The sequence below is a fragment of the Schistocerca gregaria genome, chromosome 9, assembly GCF_023897955.1.
Source record: "Schistocerca gregaria isolate iqSchGreg1 chromosome 9, iqSchGreg1.2, whole genome shotgun sequence".
Lineage (NCBI taxonomy): Eukaryota > Metazoa > Arthropoda > Insecta > Orthoptera > Acrididae > Schistocerca > Schistocerca gregaria.
Window position 1 is genome coordinate 147,851,768 of NC_064928.1, and position 23,663 is coordinate 147,875,430.

The 23,663-nt window shown below is 45.4% G+C and overlaps 1 protein-coding gene across 1 annotated transcript in view; it reads left to right on the top strand.

The window, feature by feature from the left end:
• The window catches only part of LOC126291970 (ras-interacting protein RIP3-like), a 54,069-nt gene that overhangs the window by 10,435 nt on the left and 19,971 nt on the right, over window positions 1-23,663 (top strand). The window contains exons 2-3 of the mRNA XM_049985723.1: window positions 5,029-5,235; window positions 17,438-17,618. Coding sequence (XP_049841680.1) covers window positions 5,029-5,235; window positions 17,438-17,618 — 388 coding nt within the window. The remainder of the gene's footprint in view (window positions 1-5,028; window positions 5,236-17,437; window positions 17,619-23,663) is intronic.

Here is a 23,663-nt window from a genome sequence, read left to right on the forward strand (position 1 = left end):
ATACTCTCAAACGCTAAAGACGTAATGAAACGTCCGTTGGGTTTATATAGTAGTCGTGAAATCAAAAGCACGTTCGTTAGAAACTCTATGAATAAAGCCCCTTGCTACTTTGAATATGATGTCCTATTTCATTTGCTCTTATTTTATTTAATTTTCGCTACTTTAAAACCGGAATTCATGATTTTATGTAAAGTACAGCAATTTCCCGTGCCAAAGCTAAGGACCCCGGGTTCGATTCCTGGCTGGGGCAGGAGATTTTCTCCGCTCAGGGACTGGGTGTTGTGTTGTCCTCATCAACATTTCATCCTCGTATAAGACGCGCAAGTGGCCAAATGTGACATCGAATGCAATAAGTGCTTGCTCTCGACGGCCGAACTCCCCAGAATGGGGGACACCCGACCCACAATGCCGTACTTTCATTTCCATTTTAGCTCGTGGGCAGTTTCAAGTAATACCAGGTGTGTAACGACGAGTTACAATGCGAACCGGAAACTTCCGAGTAGAATACTCAGCCGCAGGTAGCAACAAGTCCTCTGCAGGGGCCACGGGTAACTGCGTACTGAGGGCGATACGCAAGTCGAAGTAGTATTTCTCAGGACGTAAGACTCGGCGCTTCCAGTGGGTCAGTAACCCGCTACACCTGTGCCGCTGTTGCCTGGATGAGCGACCGTAACCTGAGCCTGCGAGAGAAAGTTGTGGCCTCTCCGGTGCGAAGCACCTGCCGTTATTTCCAGAGGATACGCGTAGCGGCCACTGCCACATGTCTCGGGTCACAAGAGGTAACGTTACAGACACACACACAAACACACGCACACTCTGTAGTGACCGTCCCTCTCTTACTGTATGTTTGCCGGCCGCGGTGGCCGAGCTGTTTTAGGCGCTTCAGTGCGGAACCGCGCTGCTGCTACAGTCGCAGGTTCGAATCCTGCCTGGGGGGATGGATGTGTGTGATGTCCTAAGGTTGGTTAGGTTTAACTAGTCCTAAGTCTACGGCACTGATGACCTCAGATTTTAAGTCCCCTAGCGCTCAGAGCCATTTGAACACATTTTTGATTTACTGTGTGTTTTTGTTTGAATTTACTGAACCGATACACCTACCTAATATTGTGTAGGGCCCCCGCGAGCACACTGAAGTGCCGCAACACGATGTGGCGTGGACTCGACTAATGTCTGAAGTAATGCTAGAGGGAATTGGCAACGGGGAATCCTGCGGGGTTGCCGTAAGTCAGTAAGAGTACGGGGGTGTGGGGAACTCTTCACTACGTAGCAAGGAATCCTAGATATGCTCAATAATTTGGTGACCACCGGCCGTGTTTAAACTGAGAAGAGTGTTTCTGGAGCCACTGTGTAGCAATTCTGGACGTATGTGGTGTCGCATTGTCCTGCTGGAATTGCCCAAGTCCGCCGGAATGCACAACGTACATGAATGGATGCAGGTGACCAGACAGGATGTACGTGTTACCTGTCAGAGTCGTATCTAGCGTATTAGGGGTTCCATATCACTCAGACTGCACACGACCCATACCATTAGAGAGCCACCGCCAGCTTGAAGAGTACCCTGCTCACTTGCAGGGTGCATGCATACATGAGATTCTCTCCATACCCGTGTACTTCCATCAGATCGATACAATTAGAAACGAACGGCAAAAACCACTGCAGAACTGAATGTCGCACTCGGAAACCCTGTCGTCTACGCCTGCGTCTACGTGATTACTCTATTCACAATAAAGTGCCTGGCAGAGGGTTCAATGAACCACCTTCAAGCTGTCTCTACTCCGTTCCACTCTCGAACGGCACGCGAGAAAAACGAGCACAAATTTTTCTGTGCGTGCCCTGATTCCTCTTATTTTATCGTCATGATGATTTCTCCCTATGTAGGTGTGTGCCTACAGAATGTTTTCGCAATCGGAGGAGAAAACTGGTGATTGAAATTTCATGAGTAGATCCCGTCGCAACGAAAAACGGCTTTGTTTTAGTGATTGCCACTCCAATTCACCTATCATGTCTGTGACACTATCTCCCCTATTTCGCGATAATACAAAACGAGCTGCCCTTCTTTGTACTTTTCGATGTCATCCGTCAGTCCCACCTGATGCGGATCCCACACCACACAGCAATACTCCAGAATAGGGCGGACAAGCAAGGTGTAAGGAGTCTCTTTAGTAGACCTGTTGCACCTTCTAAGTGTTCTGCCAATGAATCGCAGTCTTTGATTTGCTCTACCCGCAATATTATCTATGTGACCGTTACAATTTAGGGTATTTGTAATTGTAATGCCTAAGTATTTAGTTGAATTTACAGCCTTCAGATTTGTGTGACTTACCGCGTAATCGAAATTTAGCTGATTGCTTTCAGTACTCCTGTGAATAACTTCACACTTTTCTTTATTCAGGGACAATTGCCACTTTTCGCAGTATACAGATATCTTATCTAAATCATTTTGCAAGTCGTTTTGATCATCTGATGACTTTACAAGACGGTAAATGACAGCATAATCTGCAAAACAATCTAAGACAGCTACTCAGATTGTCTCCTATGTAGTTAATGTAGATCAGGAACAATAGAGGGCCTATAACACTTTCTTGGGGATATTACTTCTGTTTTACTCCGTGGCTTTTCGTCTATTACTACGAACAGTGACCTTTCTGACAGGAAATGACGAATCCAGTCGCACAACTGAGGCGATACTCCGTAGGCACGAGTTTGGTTACAAGACGCTTGTGAGGAACGGTGTCGAAAGCCTTCTAGAAATCTAAATGCATGGAATCAATCTGACATCACCTGTCGATAGCACTCATTAGTTCATGCGTATAAAGAGCTAGTTGTGTTCCGCAGGAACGCACTTTTCTGAAACCGTGCTGACTATGTGTCAACAAATCGTTTTCTTCGAGGTACTTCATAATGTTCGAATACGCGCTAAAGAAACGCGAAGGGAGCTCTATAGACAGGGAACAGCAAGTGAGCTGGAATTCCAAAACCACTCATTAGTGATACACAAACCTGTTGCAGAAACCCAAAAATCTGGACTTTGGATCAATGGGAGAAAGTCATTGGGTCGAATGATTCTTGTTGTACACTGTTCCCAACCTTTGCGGAACTAAATCTTTGGCATCAGGCATGACATATAGCTTATTACTTCTTCACTACTCACTCTATTCATAACAGATTTTGCACACAGTATCTGCATGTAACACTGAATCAACCTGGGAAATTATATCATTACACGACACGTACGACGGTTATTCGTAAAGTAAGGAACGATCGCTTGCGAAATGGAAAATACAGTGAAAATTTGATGAACCTTTGCACAGATGCATTGGGTACTGTGTCTAGTACGCCCATCGATCGCATCATGTCGATCTTTTCAATTCTGAGCTCACAGTGAGAACTTAAAGATGGCTAGAATTTAGTGTATCCCGCCAAGTATGAGGTCCAGGCGCCAGATAACGCCTGAAGCTATGCAATCCACATAGCATAATTGCCATGCGGCTCATTCTACACGACAATTCTCGGCCGCTCCTGCAGGGGTAATGAAGATGCTCCTACACCGTTTTCGATGGGACGTGTTTGATCACCCAGATTACAACCCGTAACTGGCTACCCCTGAGGTTCATCTCTGCTCAAATGAACCGCTGGCTGTGTAGACAATATTTTGACACAGACAACGAGCTGCAGTCCAGAGTAGAAAATTGTCGAAAAGCAGTGGCTTCTATTTTCTAGAAGGAGGGAATTGAAAAGTTGATACAACGCTACGACAGGTGTCTTAAGTCTGAGCGACGACTACGTAGCCACTCTGTAGCTATTCCGGAAGTGTGAGGTGTCGCATTGTCCTGCTGGAATTGCCCAAGTCCGTCGGAATGCACAATGCACATGAATGGATGCAGGTGATCAGACAGGATGCATATGTACGTGTTACCTGTCAGAGTCGTATCTAGACTTATCATACCACTCCAACTGTACGCGCACCACACCATTACAGAGCCTCCACCACCTTGAAGAGTGCCCTGCTTACACGCAGGGAAGCTGGAAGGTGTAGCTAACAGTTTTGATTTTCACTGTGGTTTCCATGTCGCTACTAGTCGTTTCTTACTTTCTGAGTAGCCCTTGTGGTTTAGGAGATATGACGTGATTAACGTCGAGAAAAGCGAAAAACTGATTTTTCTTAAACTGGAGGGCAAAGTACTCAGCTTTTACTGATTCAGTGTTCGAGTTTTTAGGAATCTGGGTGGGGTTGTATTGTATGTTAACCGGGGACCTAGAAAGGAGGCAGTGGTCCACAACCCCACGACGACTACCGCAGTCCACTTCACCCCTCCGCCGCCCCACACCGAACCCAGGGTTACTGTGCGGTTCGGCCCCCGGTGGACCCCCCAGGGAACGTCTCACACCACACAAGTGTAGCCCGTATGTTAGCGTGGTACAGTGACGGTGGTGTAGGCGCAGCAATCGCCGACATTGTGTAACTGAGGCAGAGTGAGGGGAACCAGCCCGCATTTGCCGAGGCAGATGGAAAACCTCCTAAAAACCATCCACGGAATGGCCGGTTCACCAGATCTCGATACAAACCCTCCGGGCGGATTCGTGCCCGGGACCAGGCGCTCCTTGCCGCCTGGAAAGCCGTACGTTGGACCGTACGGCCAACCTGGCGGGCTTGGGTGGGGTTACTAGTGAGAACTATCGGAGCAGGCATGTTGGCGCTATACAGCATGTTAGCAGGCTGAGCATTACATCCCAAGCTTCCTCTCACTCCCTGGACGTCAGACGCTATCACTTACTCTGCTGGTGTTGGCTTGGTGGGACTGTGCCCTGGGCGAGCGGAGTTAGCCGAGCGGTCTTAGGCGCTGCAGTCATGGACTGTGCGGCTCGTCCCAGCGGGGGTTCGAGTCCTCCCTCGGGCATGGGTGTGTGTCTCTGTCCTTAGGATAATTTAGGTGAAGTAGTGTGTAAGCTTAGGGGCTGATGACCTTAGCAGTTCAGTCCCATAAGATTTCACACACATTTGACCATTTGGACTGTGCCCTGCTGCAGGTGCTCGTGTTGCTCGCCGCCTGCCTGTGCGCCCACACCACGGTGAGAGCCGCCCCCACCACCACGGAGGCGGCCGCTGCGGACGCCGTCGCCACGACGCCCCCTCCTGCAGAGAGCGCTGCGGACGAGGCGCCAGAGGCCATCGTCCCAGAGGAGCCGGTGTCCGACAACACCGCCCTCGAGTCGGAGAAGGACGTCGAGGTCGAGGTAACTCACTCACTTCTTTATTTCTATCCTCCATTTTCGTTTCATGTTCGTGCCTATCAGGAATGTTTGCTGGACCTGTCGAATGGCAAACAGTCTAACGAGCACACATTATACACTCCTGGAAACTGAAATAAGAACACCGTGAATTCATTGTCCCAGGAAGGGGAAACTTTATTGACACATTCCTGGGGTCAGATACATCACATGATCACACTGACAGAACCACAGGCACATAGACACAGGCAACAGAGCATGCACAATGTCGGCACTAGTACAGTGTATATCCACCTTTCGCAGCAATGCAGGCTGCTATTCTCCCATGGAGACGTTCGTAGAGGTGCTGGATGTAGTCCTGTGGAACGGCTTGCCATGCCATTTCCACCTGGCGCCTCAGTTTGACCAAGTTCGTGCTGGACGTGCAGACCGCGTGAGACGACGCTTCATCCAGTCCCAAACATGCTCAATGGGGGACAGGTCCGGAGATCTTGCTGGCCAGGGTAGTTGACTTACACCTTCTAGAGCACGTTGGGTGGCACGGGATACATGTGAACGTGCATTGTCCTGTTGGAACAGCAAGTTCCCTTGCCGGTCTAGGAATGGTGGAACGATGGGTTCGATGACGGTTTGGATGTACCGTGCACTATTCAGTGTCCTCTCGACGATCACCAGAGGTGTACGGCCAGTGTAGGAGATCGCTCCCCACACCATGATGCCGGGTGTTGGCCCTGTGTGCCTCGGGCGTATGCAGTCCTGATTGTGGCGCTCACCTGCACGGCGCCAAACACCCATACGACCATCATTGGCACCAAGGCAGAAGCGACTCTCATCGCTGAAGACGACACGTCTCCATTCGTCCCTCCATTCACGCCTGTCGCGACACCACTGGAGGCGGGCTGCACGATGTTGGGGCGTGAGCGGAAGACGGCCTAACGGTGTGCGGGACCGTAGCCCAGCTTCATGGAGACGGTTGCGAATGGACCTCGCCGATACCCCAGGAGCAACAGTGTCCCTAATTTGCTGGGAAGTGGCGGTGCGGTCGCCTACGGCACTGCGTAGTATCCTACGGTCTTGGTGTGCATCCGTGCGTCGCTGCGGTCCGGTCCCAGGTCGACGGGCACGTGCACCTTCCGCCGACCACTGGCGACAACATCGATGTACTGTGGAGACCTCACGCCACACGTGTTGAGCAATTCGGCGGTACGTCCACCCGGCCTCCCGCATGCCCACTATACGCCCTCGCTCAAAGTCCGTCAACTGCACATACGGTTCGCGTCCACGCTGTCGCGGCATTCTACCAGTGTTAAAGACTGCGATGGAGCTCCGTATGCCACGGCAAACTGGCTGACACTGACGGCGGCGGTGCACAAATGCTGCGCAGTTAGCGCCATTCGACGGCCAACACCGCGGTTCCTGGTGTGTCCGCTGTGCCGTGCGTGTGATCATTTCTTGCACCGCCCTCTCGCAGTGTCCGGAGCAAGTGTGGTGGGTCTGACACACCGGTGTCAATGTGTTCTTTTTTCCATTTCCAGGAGTGTAGATTGGTGGTAAATTGAAGAGAGTAATGAGGAGTTACAGAAATGTTGTTAGTGATAAAATAAATACTGGGGACTCGGAGCAAGAAAAAGAAAAAAGGAAGAAAAATACCGCGACGAACAGACCAAGGGGCACACTAGAAGTAGACTAACACAGGTAAAGGAGCCACTCCTGGCCAAAAGAAATCTACTGTACAAGGTGTAAACGATATAAGGCGCCAAAATTATACAGATGGTACATCTCGGTGTGCTTGACAAAAAAGTCTAATGACATTTTCTTGTATCATGTACTTTATTTTTGTATTATTAAAACCTAATTTTCGTAGGATAGATAGTATACGCATTTCTGTTTACGTAGTCAATTGACAGTACACGGCGTACCGAGCTTATTGCCTACAATGACGGGGCAGCCAGAGAAAGGCAACGAGCAGACCAGAGGATTGAAATCATTAGACGTGTACAATGACGTGGTGTGATAATCAGGTGGTACCGAAAAAAGGAATGTCAACGGTTTTTTGGTGGTCAAGAATGTGTAATTCACTTTACATGAATAGAATACAACCAGTCTGTTTCTCAACAAGTCGATAACGAAGGTTGTAGTAGTAATGACAAGCTAATATCAAACTCAATGTATTTCCACTAGTACAAATTTAATCAATCACCAAGTAGATAGTTGTGCATTAATTACAATCAACTGTTTCACCTTTTTACGGCAATGCCATAACGAATACTAAATTCGCATTATTTTCCTTCTCTACAACAACATCGTACCAAAAAGAAAAACTTATTACTTCGTTTCCTCTTACACCAATACTACAATAAATGTTCGAAATGACCACCATTCGCTTCTACACATGCTTCATTTACGGCGAACCCAGTTTCGTCGCACTCGTTCACACACATGCACATTGACCTTTATGGCATTGGCAGCATCTAAAGTCTTATGCGCCAATTCGTCCACATTATTTACTGGATCAGCATAAACAAGTTCCTTCATATAGCCTCAAAAGTAAAAATCCCGTGGATGTAAGTCAGGGCTGCGTGCTGGCCATCGACGTGGATCCGAACGCCCGATCCATCGTCCTGGAAATTTACTATCCAGAAATCTGCGTGTTCTGTGACCAATGTGGGGTGGAACACCATCGTGGAGGAACCACATGTTATGACGTATGCCTTACGGAATGTCTTCTGACAAAGTTGGTAACAATGTTTCCTCTAGAAACGTTTGGTAATAGTTACCAGTCAAACGTGCAGGTAAAACATAGGGCCCAATAATGTAATTATCGAGCATAGCCGCCCACACATTTACGGAAAAACGTCGCTGAAAATGTGTTGGCACTACGTGGCGAGAATTGTGTACACTCCACGTGTGCATGTTATGGAAATTAGTTATTCCGTCGCGCCGGCCAGTGTGGCCGTGCGGTTAAAGGCGCTTCAGTCTGGAACCGCGTGACCGCTCCGGTCGCAGGTTCGAATCCTGCCTCGGGCATGGATGTGTGTGATGTCCTTTGGTTAGTTAGGTTTAAGTAGTTCTAAGTTCTAGGGGACTGATGACCACAGATGTTAAGTCCCATAATGCTCAGAGCCAGCCATTATTCCGTCGCGAGTGAAACACGCTTCATCTGTGGCGAGTATTTTGTTGACAAAATCATGCTGCGAACTGTGTAACACAAACCACTCTGAGAATTCACGTCGTGGAGGGAAATCTTGTTCTTCCAATGCCTGTATGCGTTGAATGTGGTAAAGCCGCAGACGCTCCACTTGCAAAGTGCGATGGACGACAGTGTACGATAGATATACCCAGTGGCGGGCGATGCTTCTAGTACTCTGAGAAGGATCCTCCTGGGTGCGGTCCAGAATTCTTTCCTCAGCTTCCAATGTACGATCGGTGCGTTGTGAGCCTCTGCCTTCTGCGCGGGGCAGTAAAGAGCCAGTATCTTTCAATCTAAGGAAATTAAATACGAACTCGTCAGTTGTATTCTGTCATGATGTAACAAAAACGGAACGCATATCAGAACAGAAGATACGTTTCGCATACGGACGAAAATTTACAAAGGTGCAGATAACTACTGCACTTTATTAAGATGTAATTGCATTATAATCGCATACAAGTAGAGAATTACAACGACACAAACCTTTGGTGCACAGCAGCAAATGTCTTTCGTGCAGGAAGTCGTCGTTCTGGGAAGCGTTCTCGATAAATTGTCCTAGGAACACCTTTTGCCTCGCCATAAATTAAATGCATATCGCATAGTTCAGCTACAGTAAATCTCCTTTTCATCCTAACAGTTAACAGAGTTGCAATAACATCTGCACAGGTTACTCGCCTAATGTCGTCGCTCGGTGTATTACAATGACGCAGCCACTCAGGCCGCAGTTGCCTATGTGTTTTACGATTTACGCTCGTGATGTCAATAGGCGCAGTGGGCAATAACAGGAAATGATTGCTTACGTACGTGCACGGCCAAGTATCTACTTCTCCAAAACCATTATCCTGAGACTAACTTTTTTTTCTGGGACAACCGTAGGAAATACGCAAACATGTTACTAGACTTTTTTGTCAAGCATTGCGAGATGTGCCATGTGTATAATTTTGGCGCCTTATACCGTTTACACTACTGGCCATTAAAATTGCTACACCAAGAACAAATGCAGATGATAAACGGGTATTCATTGGACAAATATATTGTACTAGAAGTGAATGTGATCAGAGAAAAATTTTCATCGTACTAGAGGGAACTGTAGGAGGTAAAAATTGTAAGAGGAGGCAGAGACTGGGGTGCCCGTCAGTATGAAAAAAGCTTCGACGCATGTAGCCCCCCCCCTCACTTTATGATGATTGGTTTGTGGGGCGCTCAACTGCGCGGTTATCAGCGCCTGTACAAATTCCCAATCTTTGCTCAGCCCAATTTCGCCACTTTCATGAATGATGATGAAATAATGAGGAGAACACAAACACACAGTCATCTCGAGGCAGGTGAAAATCCCTGACCCCGCCGGGAATCGAACCCGAGACCCTGTGCTCCCTTCACTTGAGTACAAGCGCAGAACGCTCATACATCCTCATACGTCCTTCTCTCTGAAGTCGTTCAACTCGCTCTCCACATTGGCTTGAATGCCGGTCATGTCATCAAAACCCTGACTCTACACGTGAATTTACGTACTTTGTCGGCTTATAATAGGTTCGTATTGGTCGAACCATGTCTTGTCATGTGCGATAATTTTTTCAACGAAAGACTACTCGACGTTTTTCATTCCAATCGAGTTGAGTCATGGGTTCACGCGTTGTTGTTTTTGCCCGGGAGACTTTGCACACACTTCTCAATTCTCTTTAACACATTCTGGAGACTGTCTTTAACGCTTCGTTTACGGGTATTACTCCACTGTAACTTGAGATATAATAACGTTGATACACTGTGGCCACATGTCCAGTACTTAACACTATGCCGTCCGGCGACACCACAGTGGTGTCGTGCGCGAAATAGCGGTCAACGGCCGGCGACACCACAGTGATGTCGTGTGCATAGTATAGCGCAGTGGCCGATGACAGCACTTAAGTATCTTTTTCACTCTGCTGGTGTTTTGTTTAGGTAACAATAAGTTACACTCGTCAACAAGTGATTTGTTTTTATTAGTACAAGTGCCCTTTCATCATGGCGGACGAAAGAGACAATAGCATTATTTACGATGAATGCGCGGACGTCTCGTCTGACGGTCCGGTCGACTTGGCCGATAGGGAAGAAGAAAATGGATATCAAAAAATAAAAGTGAAGCAAAATCGTAGGAAGATAGTGAATACGTCCAAGAAGAATTCGGCGAACGGTTGCCAACTGATTCGGCTGAATCAGACGAAGAAGACAGTGCACAGTGGTCAGACTTTGATTTACAGAGGACCAATAGTAATGAATTGAAGGATCCCCGGATCCAAACATGTTTCCCGAGGATACACAGAGCGTCCTGTATATCGTACAATTATATATTGAGAACGATCTATTTGAATATATTAGCAACGAAACCAAAAAGTACTAAAGTCAAAATTGCAATAGAAGGAAACTGGATTAAAAAAAAACCAAATTTGTCGACCTTACGGGACCCGAACTTAGAAAATGGTTTGGACTTGCTATCCTTGTGGAAATTGTAAGAAAAGCAAGGATCGATGATTGTTAGCCAACGAATCCGTTGATAGACACACCGATATTTCGCAAAACGATGTTCCGCAACCGATTCAGACAAATATTACCATTTTTATACTTTTTCGACAGCAACAATAAACTGGATAATGTCGACCGGCTTTTCAAAATGCAACTCGTAATTGATTATTTTTCCAAAAAGAAACGTTTAATCTAAGTCAAAACATCTCAGTTGATGATGGAATGCCGGCCGGTGTGGCCCTGCGGTTCTGGGCGCTTCAGTCTGGAACCGTGTGACCGCTACGGTCGCAGGTTCGAATCCTGCCTCGGGCATGGATGTGTGTGATGTCCTTAGGTTGATTAGGTTTAAGTAGTTCTAAGTTCTAGGGTACTGATGACCTCAGATGTTCGGTCCCATAGTGCTCAGAGCCATTTGAACCATTTTTTGATGATTGATGATACCGTGGCGTGGACGGTTAAATTTCAAAGTTTACAGTCCGTCGAAAATTACGAAATACAGGATACTCATTTGGATGCTGTGTGATTCGAGTACGGGATACATTTCCTCATTCAAGATATATTCCGGCGCTGGACAGTCTGTAGCAAAATCAGTGATGGAACTATCGACACCCTCTGATGAAAAGTGGCATCACCTCTGCATAGATAATTTTTATAACAGCGTAGAACTTGCAGAGAAGTTACTTGAAGAGAAAACTCGAATTTGTAGAACGATACGGCAAAATAGAAGATATCCTGAAAATTAAAGCACGCAAAAGTCAATGTGTTTGAAGCTTGTCCTCAACTTAAGGTGACTAGCGGCCGGCGACGAGCCAAGTAATTCGCTGCCGCGCCAAGCGAATAAATATTTACGAGACGTGCGGACCTCAGAGTGTTAACACGGCCTGCCCACTACTGAGTGGTGCATTTGTTTGGAATGGTTAGTTCAAACTGCCACCGTAGTACCGCCCTTACATCGCTTATACACCAGGCATAAATTCAACATGAAAACTTGTTGGCCGGACGAGGCTTGTCCAACAAGTAATTCAGGACGTATGGTGGAAGTGCTACTCTAAAGTGAAGAGAGTGGCGCGGAAGAGCATTTAGTGGAGGGCCCGCATCAAGCCAGTCACAAGACTCAAGACTCGAGAAAGGAAAAAAAAAAGTGTGACTGTGAGCTGGCCGAGCGACGACAGTGACATTTCATTCTGCCTTGTTTAAGCTCGTCTTCCCTTTATCAACGATGTGAACATTCCAAGCGAATGACACGCGGTTCGAATTCTAGTTGTGTTAGTTCATGGACGAACAAATCGAAGAGCAGGCGCGCAATTGAAGGGTTGCACCATGCCGTTGACCCGCAGAAAATTGTTATCTCGGAAGTAACAATGTGGCAAGTATTGCACAACAGAAAAGGGCTGAAAACGTGGCAAAATCTAAAGCATGAAACCTCAACAATATTCATGAAAAGGTATTTGCGGAGCACAGATCTCATCTCAGAGACACAGGTGGAGCTCCTACATCAGCAAGTAACTCGGCTCTCATGGGGTTACGTCACGCCTGCTCCTTACGCGCGACAGGTGCGGAAGCGGTATGTTACGAAGGATTTGAAAGATGTCCCCAACCTGTTTGCACTTTCGCCTCTGCCACTAAAGGTGTGGGAAACCTTGCGACCACATGGAGATATGCCGCTCGTCTTACAATTTCACTCAGCATCACAAGTATAATGATGACTTGTTCAAATGTATCCTCAAAATATGTTTCTACCTTAAGGCGTAATTGTGCCTTTAGTAAGACGACAGGAGTAATTTCTCCGAATCATTCTGCACGCTGAGCTCTGCCGTGCTTCTGTAAATTAGTCTCTCTCTTTTTCCTAAGCCTACCATTTATATGGAGTGTGTGTGAAATCTTACGGGACTTAACTGCTAAGGTCATCAGTCCCTAAGCTTACACACTACTTAACCTAAATAATCCTAAAGACAAAAACACACACCGCCATGCCCGAGGGAGGACTCGAACCTTCGCCGGGACCAGCCGCACAGTCCGTGACTGCAGCGCCTGAGACCGCTCGGCTAATACCGCGCTGCGTTATATGGAGTCCCCAATTCTTTATGATTTAGAAAATTTATTTTTACTGTAAGGCAGCGTGCTCATCAGTAACCCAAGGAATGTAAGCAGTGTAAGCCATCCGTCTGACAATCGTCTAAACATTTTCCTCCGTGTTATCGTAAAATCTGAGGAGGAGATAGGACACCAGCTCATCATTTAACTAAACGACCGTGGAAGACAACCTAAAAAGCGGCATCCTTATTCCTTTCCTTTTGCATAATCTTCACCGTTATTTCCGATGGGGAATTTTATTTGTTGGTCCGCCGCTGAAAGTATTTTTCTGGAAACAGTTCCACATTTTTGTTGTTGTCACAATCCTAACTTTGATCCAGGTCTCCATGCTACTCCATTCTATGAATTCTTCTCTCCTTAACTACCTCGGCCTCCGTCTGCAATTTTAAGCCCCACACATCCATCCATTACTAAACAGACAATATCTTGTCCCCTCAGGATGTGTCCTGCCAACTGTTCCCTTCTTTTAGATGAGTTTCTCCACAAATATCTTTATTCCACAATTCGATCTAGTACCTCTTCATGTGGTGTTCTACCAATCCATCTAATGTTCAGCATTCTTCTTCAGGACCACATTTTTACAGCTAAAGTTTATTATTTAGCCAGTAACCGGCGTTAAAAATAAAGTTATATGACGCATACATGTTACCAGAAGCACTCTTTGCAGCCAGAAACCTGACCGTGCGTGTTCTTTGTTCTGTCCATCCCCTGTTCTCTTTCTGCTATCATTCACTGACATATGCTACGTCCAATCTGAGATTGCTAGAACCAGCCGGTTCTAGGTCTTTCCGCCCCTGTCTTCTGTGAAACGTGCTAAAAACTTGTTTTGGCAACCTCTCCTCATCCATCCCAAATGTACTCGATTAATCTCTCGTTTTTCTTGGTACAGTTTTTCCATTCTTCATAATCTATACTGTCCTTCCACTTTTTAGACACATTCTATTGCGGAGGATGTTTCTCTGGAAGGTGTAGGCTTCTCATATTCCCGACACTCCTGTCATTTGGAGGCCATTCGTTGACACAGAGACATACTGTTTTACTTACAGTATTGTAGTGTCTGAGTGTAGCTCCCTTGGAGATGACATTTCTCTTGTAGAAAGTGTGTACACTGCAGAAAAGATTTCCTAAAGTAGTGGAGCCTCGAGAAGTACCTGTAGCTACGTGGGGGTCGGGGTGATAAAAGAATACTTAATCTAAAACTGCTCCTGAGAAAAGACTGTTGCGTCTAGATACAAACTTTTGGTATTGATATGACCACAAATGTATACATTAAGGTAACTAGGATCTTTGTTGCACCCAACCGACAAATGCAGAGGTGACACTACAGACGTAAAAATCAGCGCCGTTTTCCTCGCTATTTATTACAATGTTGTCGATATTTCGTTTGACACACCCTCGCAGCTATTCAAGCTGTACCTGCACCGGAAAAGCGGGAGTTAAGGTAAACGGGAAGGACTGGGCCCACAAATCAACTCGGTATTACTTCATGCAAGTAACAATTTATTGTTAAGTTCTAATTTAACTTGAAACCAAAGAAACAAATCAATTTAAATCTTACGGCCGCATTTTAAAAGAAATATAACACGCTTTTAGTAATTATAATAAGAAAGAGCCAGCTATGTAAAAGTTCAGGTGAGATTTGCAATTTAAATCTTAAGGCCACAGTTTGCAGAAATATAACATCCTTTTAATAATAATAATAATAATAATAATAATAATAATAATAATAATAATAATAATAATAATAATAATAATAAAAAGAAAAAGAAAAACTGATAATTAAAAAAGTCTTGATCGCAAATTTCTTTTAATCGGAGTCACCGGTTTCAATCCTAACGGTTCATCTTCAGACTCTGAAATAACACACGTACAGATAAAGGGATCCTTACAGTAACGTATATACACTGAAATAATATTACAAACTACACACACACAGAACGGCACGTGGACTTCCATGGAGCAGGCTGCGCCGACCCACGACTCTGAACTGACTGCTAAATGGGTAGGCAGGGAGGGGTCCTAAATAGCATTAGTCCCAATCGCCGTCCTGTGTATGACATCAGTGTTAACCAGTCAAAAGTACAGCGTGTACTGTTAGCATAAAATTTATTACAATGGACTATATTACTAAGATTTGAAGAAGAGTTATACGTAAAATACATGGTAAAATTGTCACGAAATAACTATTCGTCAAAAAATATAAACTGTACTAAATAATTAGCTTAAAATAAAGTAGTCTAGACTGCCCTCTATTATCCGTTCCGTAACACACGTGCTGTTGGCAAAGATGTATGGAATAGCTGTCAAAGGTTTCTATAGCAATATAGAGAAGTTAGTAGCAAAGGTGATCTATATGCACGTTGAGGGTCGTTGCAGAAACGGCGTCCAATACCGATGCGACATTTTGAAAAGCTGCCACAGAGTGCTGTAACGACAGCAAAAACGATCTGTGTAAACGTTAAGGGCTGCCGTAGAAACGGCGTCCTCTATCGATGTGACACATCAAAATAAGTAGAAAATAAGGTAGTGAATATAATAGTAGTCAGAGATTATTCATAGCAATTCGAATGGCAGGATAGCGAAACATGGGTCGTTAGTTAACAAGCAATCTTGCGTGTTATGTAGGAAGGAAATATTGACAGTAAGGGCAGCATAAGGTTTAAGATATACAGAGCTCAATTAGATCTAGTGTTAGACACGAAATGGTTATAAATTCATATAATAGTTAATATTGTGCAAAGTAATGGTGATGCGGGAATAAGCCATGCAACAGTAAAGGTTACAAAATCCGAAATTTTGGAAAACACAGCCTCCAGTCGCGAACACAATTTGTAACCTATGTTTCGGTGTCACAAGGGACACCTTCTTCGGACAAAATTAAAACTAAATGTTACAGCGTAACGTACCAAAAAATACGAAGGCTGCGATCATACCTGACAGCATCAGATAGTCAGAATTAAACTAAATATGTGTCGACTGTAGCAAAGGACACGTGGCAGTCCCGAGTGGCTTGCACGTCTGTTCCATTTTAGTTTAATTCTGGCTATGTGTCGCTGTCAGGTATGACCACAGCTTTCATATTTTTTGGTACGTTATGCTGTAACATTTAGTTTTAATTTTGTCCGAAGAAGGTGTCCCTTTGGACACCGACACCTAGGTTACAAATTGCGCTCGCGACTGAATGTGTTTTTCAAAATTTCGTATTATACAAGAGTCGCTGATGGACAGTTATGTTAAAAACCTTAAGATTTTTGCCTGCCCGAGTATCTAAGGCTGTATCTGGTTACAAAATCCGTTAAAAAGAGACTATTAGTAATCGAACACCCTCCAGCCGGAGGTTAGAGTCCTCCCTCGGGCATGGGTGTGTGTGTATAAGTTAGTTTAAGTAGTGTGTAAGTCTAGAGATCGATGACCTAAGTGGTTTGGTCCCTTAGGAATCCATACACATTTGAAAAAACAGTTTGTAAAGATGAAGAGGTGGGGGGTTGTTAACAGCAAATATAAAGAAACTATAACGTCATTAATCATAGAAAATGAAATTTTCGCCGGCCGGAGTGGCCGAGCAGTTCTAGGCGCTCCAGTCTGGAACTGCGCTATCGCTGTATGTGTCTAACACTAGTAGTCAGTGGTGAGATAGGTGTGTGATGGAATACGCCTATCTCACCACTGACTACTGATGTAGTCCATCAACAAAGGTGGCGTCTTACAAAACACTCGTTCGACCTATACTTGAGTATTGCTCATGAGTGTGAGATCCGTACCAGATCGGGTTGACGGAGGAGATACAGAAGATCCAAAGAAGAGCGGCGCGTTTCGTCACAGGGTTATTTGGTAACCGTGATAGCATTACGGAGATGTTTAGCAAACTCAAGTGGCAGACTCTGCAAGAGAGGCGCCCTGCATCGCGGTGTAGCTTGCTCGCCAGGTTTCGAAAGAGTGCGTTTCTGGATGAGGTATCGAATATACTGCTTCCCCCTACTTATACCTCCCGTGGAGATCACGAATGTAAAATTAGATAGATTCGAGCGCGCACGGAGGATTTAAGACAGTCGTCCTTCCCGCGAACCATACGCGACTGGAACAGGAAAGGGAGATAATGACATTGGCACGTAAAGTGCCCTCCGCCACACACCGTTGGGTGGCTTGCAGAGTATGAATGTAGATGTAGATGTACTAGTGTCAGACACATACAGTTGCTGTCAACAAGTATGGGCCTGAAGATGGTGATGTAACAACATCGAAATTAGTCGCCAGTAAAACCAACACCTTAATACAGGTGGAGGAATTTCGTCACTGTTTAACATAGATAGTAAACTGGAGCCAGTGGCGCCGGAAAAGACCAAACCGAAGTAAGGTATGACGCCACGGCTCAGTACCAACAGGGAAGCACAAACGCTGTGTGGTGACTCGGGTCTCTGTTGACAGGTGAAGAGCGACGACTCCAGCAAAGACAAGCGCACCATCGAGGGCCAGCTGTCGTACGGCGGCGGCGGCAACGCCCTGGGCGGCTTCGGCCTCAACCCGCAGCTGCAGAGCTACTACCAGCAGTACGCCCGCGGTCTCTTCCAGCAGGATCCCAAGAAGTTCCAGCACTACTACTACAAGGGTGAGTCTGTCCGCACCCGCCGTTGTGTCTCTGTGTAGGCACGTGCTACTTGTACAGATCTCTGTCGTACATTGGTCGAGCGATACTGGCAAGGGAAACACACCATTGCATCAACCCCAGATTTACAAGGGGAGGTCACGGCGTTTGGAACGCGGATTTACTTTAAACTTCGTGCACTCGTAGTACTCAATTAGGACAACAAAATGTGTAAGCAGTAGCGAGTACTTCTCAATCGTTATTGAGAAAATCGCAAGATACATTTTGTCGTCAAATACACTCCTGGAAATTGAAATAAGAACACCGTGAATTCATTGTCCCAGGAAGGGGAAACTTTATTGACACATTCCTGGGGTCAGATACATCACATGATCACATTGACAGAACCACAGGCACATAGACACAGGCAACAGAGCATGCACAATGTCGGCACTAGTGCAGTGTATATCCACCTTTCGCTGCAATGCAGGCTGCTATTCTCCCATGGAGACGATCGTAGAGATGCTGGATGTAGTCCTGTGGAACGGCTTGCCATGCGCAGCATTTGTGCACCGCCGCCGTCAGTGACAGCCAGTTTGCCGTGGCATACAGAGCTCCATCGCAGTCTTTAACACTGGTAGCATGCTGCGACAGCGTGGACATGAACCATATGTGCAGTTGACGGACTTTGAGCGAGGGCGTATAGTGGGCATGCGGGAGGCCGGGTGGACGTACCACCGAATTGCTCAACACGTGGGGCGTGAGGTCTCCACAGTACATCGATGTTGTCGCCAGTGGTCGGCGGAAGGTGCACGTGCCCGTCGACCTGGGACCGGACCGCAGCCACGCACGGATTAACGCCAAGACCGTAGAATACTACGCAGTGCAATAGGGGACCGCACCGCCACTTCCCAGCAAATTAGGGACACTGTTGCTCCTGGGGTATCGGCGAGGACCATTCGCAACCGTCTCCATGAAGCTGGGCTACGGTCCCGCACACCGTTAGGCCGTCTTCCGCTCACGCCCCAACATCGTGCAGCCCGCCTCCAGTGGTGTCGCGACAGGCGTGAATGGAGGGACGAATGGAGACGTGTCGTCTTCAGCGATGAGAGTCGCTTCTGCCTTGGTGCCAATGATGGTCGTATGCGTGTTTGGCGCCGTGCAGGTGAGCGCCACAATCAGGACTGCATACGACCGAGGCACACAGGGCCAACACCCGGCATCATGGTGTGGGGAGCGATCTCCTACACTGGCCGTACACCTCTGGTGATCGTCGAGGGGACACTGAATAGTGCACGGTACATCCAAACCGTCATCGAACCCATCGTTCTACCATTCCTAGACCGGCAAGGGAACTTGCTGTTCCAACAGGACAATGCACGTCCGCATGTATCCCGTGCCACCCAACGTGCTCTAGAAGGTGTAAGTCAACTACCCTGGCCAGCAAGATCTCCGGATCTGTCCCCCATTGAGCATGTTTGGGACTGGATGAGGCGTCGTCTCACGCGGTCTGCACGTCCAGCACGAACGCTGGTCCAACTGAGGCGCCAGGTGGAAATGGCATGGCAAGCCGTTCCACAGGACTACATCCAGCATCTCTACGATCGTCTCCATGGGAGAATAGCAGCCTGCATTGCTGCGAAAGGTGGATATACACTGTACTAGTGCCGACATTGTGCATGCTCTGTTGCCTGTGTCTATGTGCCTGTGGTTCTGTGAGTGTGATCATGTGATGTATCTGACCCCAGGAATGTGTCAATAAAGTTTCCCCTTCCTGGGACAATGAATTCACGGTGTTCTTATTTCAATTTCCAGGAGTGTATATACATATCCAGTGGTCACAGGTCCTGCGGACCATGAGCTACTTACACAGACTGCCTCCATCCCGATTTGTTTTGTGCTCGGTTCCTCCACGTGTCTTCAGTCTCCAGGGCTGCCAGGTCGCCCATCCTGCGCCCTGTGGGGCATTTGCCTTCTTCACCTTTTTTAATGGGATACATGGCTCGTGCACTGGAGTCTTTTGCTCTTCAGCTCCTGTAGTATTCGTTGTTGCCTCAAGAGTTACATTTCCTCACTCTTCCTCCGTCTCTATTCTCCTTTACCTAAGATAAGTCCCCATGTCTTCCTCATTACTCTTGTTTCAAACATTAATAGTTTTCACGTTGTCGCTTACTCACGCCCCAGGTTTCTGAACCGTACGTAGCTGCTGGTCATAACACTGTTCTATATATTCTCATGTTAGTATTTGCTAATATTCATTTTGAGCTGACCGTTTCTCTGAGTGAATACATGCATCTCATACACACTGCTATTCTTTCCTCGATGTCCATTTCTATGATGTTGTTGCTGGTATGCCAAGGTTCCAAGTGTCTGAACTGGTTCAAATGTCTCTGAGCGCCATGGGACTTAACTTGTGAGGTCATCACTCCCCGTGAACTTAGAACTACTTAAACCTAAGGACGTCATACACATCTATGCCTGAGGCAGGATCGCGCGGATCCAGACTGTAGCGCCTAGAACCGCTCGGCCACCCCGGCCGTTTGTCTGAACTGGTCAACTCTCTTAAACATGACGCCATCTATCTCAACAAGTTCTTGCTGCTCTTGTCTTTTTCCTGATTAAATTAGCTTTGTTTTGTCTTGATTCACTTCTACCCCAGTCTTCTGTGCGTAGTTACCCATTTTCTCTGGCCTTTCTTTCAGCTCATGGATTGATTCACTTAGCAGTACTGAAGTTACCATATTCCATTTTGATTCTCTTCTTGTGTATCGGACATATTGTGAGCAATTTCCATTCTTCTGGTAATGTCTCACTCTTCCATATCAACTGGATCAGTTCATATGTATCTAACAAGAGGAGCCCACGACTTTGGAACCACCGATGAACTTCATACTTTGTACACCTTCAGTAGTCCGTTAAAATAACATAATGTGCAAGTAGTAGGGTGCACTACTTTGGCAATTCCAAGAAAATCGCAAGAGAAGTTTTATGCGTCTGTTATATAACGCATGTATCTGTGCGTAGGCACTGCGTATTTGAGTTTATGGTGTCCAACTTGCTAGCTTTCGTGCTACGTAAAACGAACGTATATGACGCGACAATTCGACCCCTGTTCACACTCTATTTTTAATCTGTTTTTTTCACCACTGGTCACATTATTTATATGACATTTGAGAGATAATATTATTAAAGAAACCACGTGTATTTCCATAAAGTTTTAGTAAATTTCATGTTATTTGACTACTTACTATTTTAATTACATTTATTAGAACAAACATATTTATAAATATCGGCAAGTAAATGAAGAACTGCATTGAGTTTTTATGAAAATGTATGTTGTTGTTGTTGTTGTTGTTGTTGTCTTCAGTCCTCAGACTGGTTTGATGCAGCTCTCCATGCTACTCTATCCTGTGCAAACCGCTTCATCTCCCAGTACCTACTGCAACCTACATCCTTCTAGACCTGCTTAGTGTATTCATCTCTTAGTCTCCCTCTACGATTTTTACCCTCCACGCTGCCCTCCAATGCTAAATTTGTGATCCCTTGATGCCTCAATACATGTCCTACCAACCGATCCCTTCTTCTTGTCAAGTTGTGCCACAAACTCCTCTTCTCCCCAGTCCTATTCAGTACCTGCTCATTAGTTATGTGATCTACCCATCTAATCTTCAACATTCTTCTGTAGCACCACATTTCGAAAGCTTCTATTCTCTTGTTGTCCAAACTAGCTATCGTCCATGTTTCATTTCCATACGTGGCTACACTCCATACATATACTTTCAGAAACGACTTCCTGATACATAAATCTATATTCGATGTTAACAAATTTCTCTTCTTCAGAAACGCTTTCCTTGCCATTGCCAGTCTACATTTTATATCCTCTCTACTTCGACCATCATCAGTTATTTTACTTCCTAAATAGCAAAACTCCTTTACTACTTTAAGTGTCTCATTTCCTAATCTAATTCCCTCAGCATCACCTGATTTAATTTGACTACATTCCATTATCCTCGTTTTGCTTTTGTTGATGTTCATCTTATATTCTCTTTTCAAGACACTGTCCATTCCGTTCAACTGCTCTTCCAAGTCCTTTGCCGTCTCTGACAGAATTACAATGTCATCAGCGAACCTTAAAGTTTTTACTTCGTCTCCATGAATTTTAATACCTACTCCAAATTTTTCTTTTGTTTCCTTTACTGCTTGCTCAACATACAGGTTGAATAACATCGGGGAGAGGCTACAACCCTGTCTCACTCCTTTTCCAACCACTGCTTCCCTTTCATGCCCCTCGACTCTAATAACTGCCATCTGGTTTCTGTACAAATTGTAAATAGCCTTTCGCTCCCTGTATTTTACCCCTGCCACCTTCAGAATTTGAGAGTATTCCAGTAAACATTGTCAAAACCTTTCTCCAAGTCTACAAATGCTAGAAACGTAGGTTTGCCTTTTCTTAATCTTTCTTCTAAGATAAGTCGTAAGGTCAGTATTGCCTCACGTGTTCCAACATTTCTACGGAATCCAAACTGATCCTCCCCGAGGTCCGCATCTACCAGTTTTTTCATTCGTCTGTAAAGAATTCGCGTTAGTATTTTACAGCTGTGACTTATTAAACCTATAGTTCGGTAATTTTCACATCTGTCAGCACCTGCTTTCTTCGGGATTTGAATTATTATATTCGTCTTGAAGTCTGAGGGTATTTCACCTGTCTCATACATCTTGCTCACCAGCTGGTAGAGTTTTGTCATGACTGGCTCTCCCAAGGCCGTCAATAGTTCCAATGGAATCTTGTCTACTCCGGGGGCCTTGTTTCGACTCAGGTCTTTCAGTGCTCTGTCAAACTCTTCACGCAGTATCGTATCTCCCGTCTTCATCTACATCCTCTTCCATTTCCATAATATTGTCCTCAAGTACATCGCCCAGGTATAGACCCTCTATATACTCCTTCCACTTTTCTGCCTTCTCTTCTTTGCTTAGAACTGGGTTGCCATCTGAGCTCTTGATATTCATACACGTGGTTCTCTTCTCTCCAAAGGTCTCTTTAATTTTCCTGTAGGCAGTATCTATCTTACCCCTAGTGAGATAAGCTTCTACATCCTTACATTTGTCCTCTAGCCATCCCTGCTTAGCCATTTTGCACTTCCTGTCGATCTCATTTTTTAGACGTTTGTATTCCCTTTTGCCTGCTTCATTTACTGCATTTTTATATTTTCTCCTTTCATCAATTAAATTCAATATTTCTTCTGTTACCCAAGGATTTCTAGCAACCCTCGTCTTTTTACCTACTTTATCCTCTGCTGCCTTCACTACTTCATCCCTCAAAACTACCCATTCTTCTTCTACTGTATTTCTTTCCCCCATTGCTGTCAATTGTTCCCTTATGCTCTCCCTGAAACTCTGTACAACCTCTGGTTTTTTCAGTTTATCCAGGTCCCATCTCCTTAAATTCCCACCTTTTTGCAGTTTCTTCAGTTTTAACCTACAGGTCATAACCAATAGATTGTGGTCAGAGTCCACATCTGCCCCTTGGAAATGTCTTACAATTTAAAACCTGATTCCTAAATCTCTGTCTTACCATTATATAATCTATCTGATACCTTTTAATATCTCCAGGATTCTTCCATGTATACAACCTTCTTTTATGATTCTTGAACTAAGTGTTAGCTATGATTAAGTTATGCTCTGAGCAAAATTCTACCAGACGGCTTCCTCTTTCATTTCTTAGCCCCAATCCATAATCACCTACTATGTTTCCTTCACTCCCTTTTCCTACACTCGAATTCCAGTCACCCATGACTATTAAATTTTCGTCTCCCTTCACTACCTGAATAATTTCTTTTATCTCATCATACATTTCATCAATTTCTTCATCATCTGCAGAGCTAGTTGGCATATAAACTTGTACTACTGTAGTAGACATGGTTTTGTGTATATCTTGGCCACAATAATGCGTTCACTATGCTGTTTGTAGTAGCTTACACGCACTCCTACTTTTTTATTCATTATTAAACCTACTCCTGCATTACCCCTATTTGATTTTGTATTTATAACCCTGTATTCACCTGACCAAAA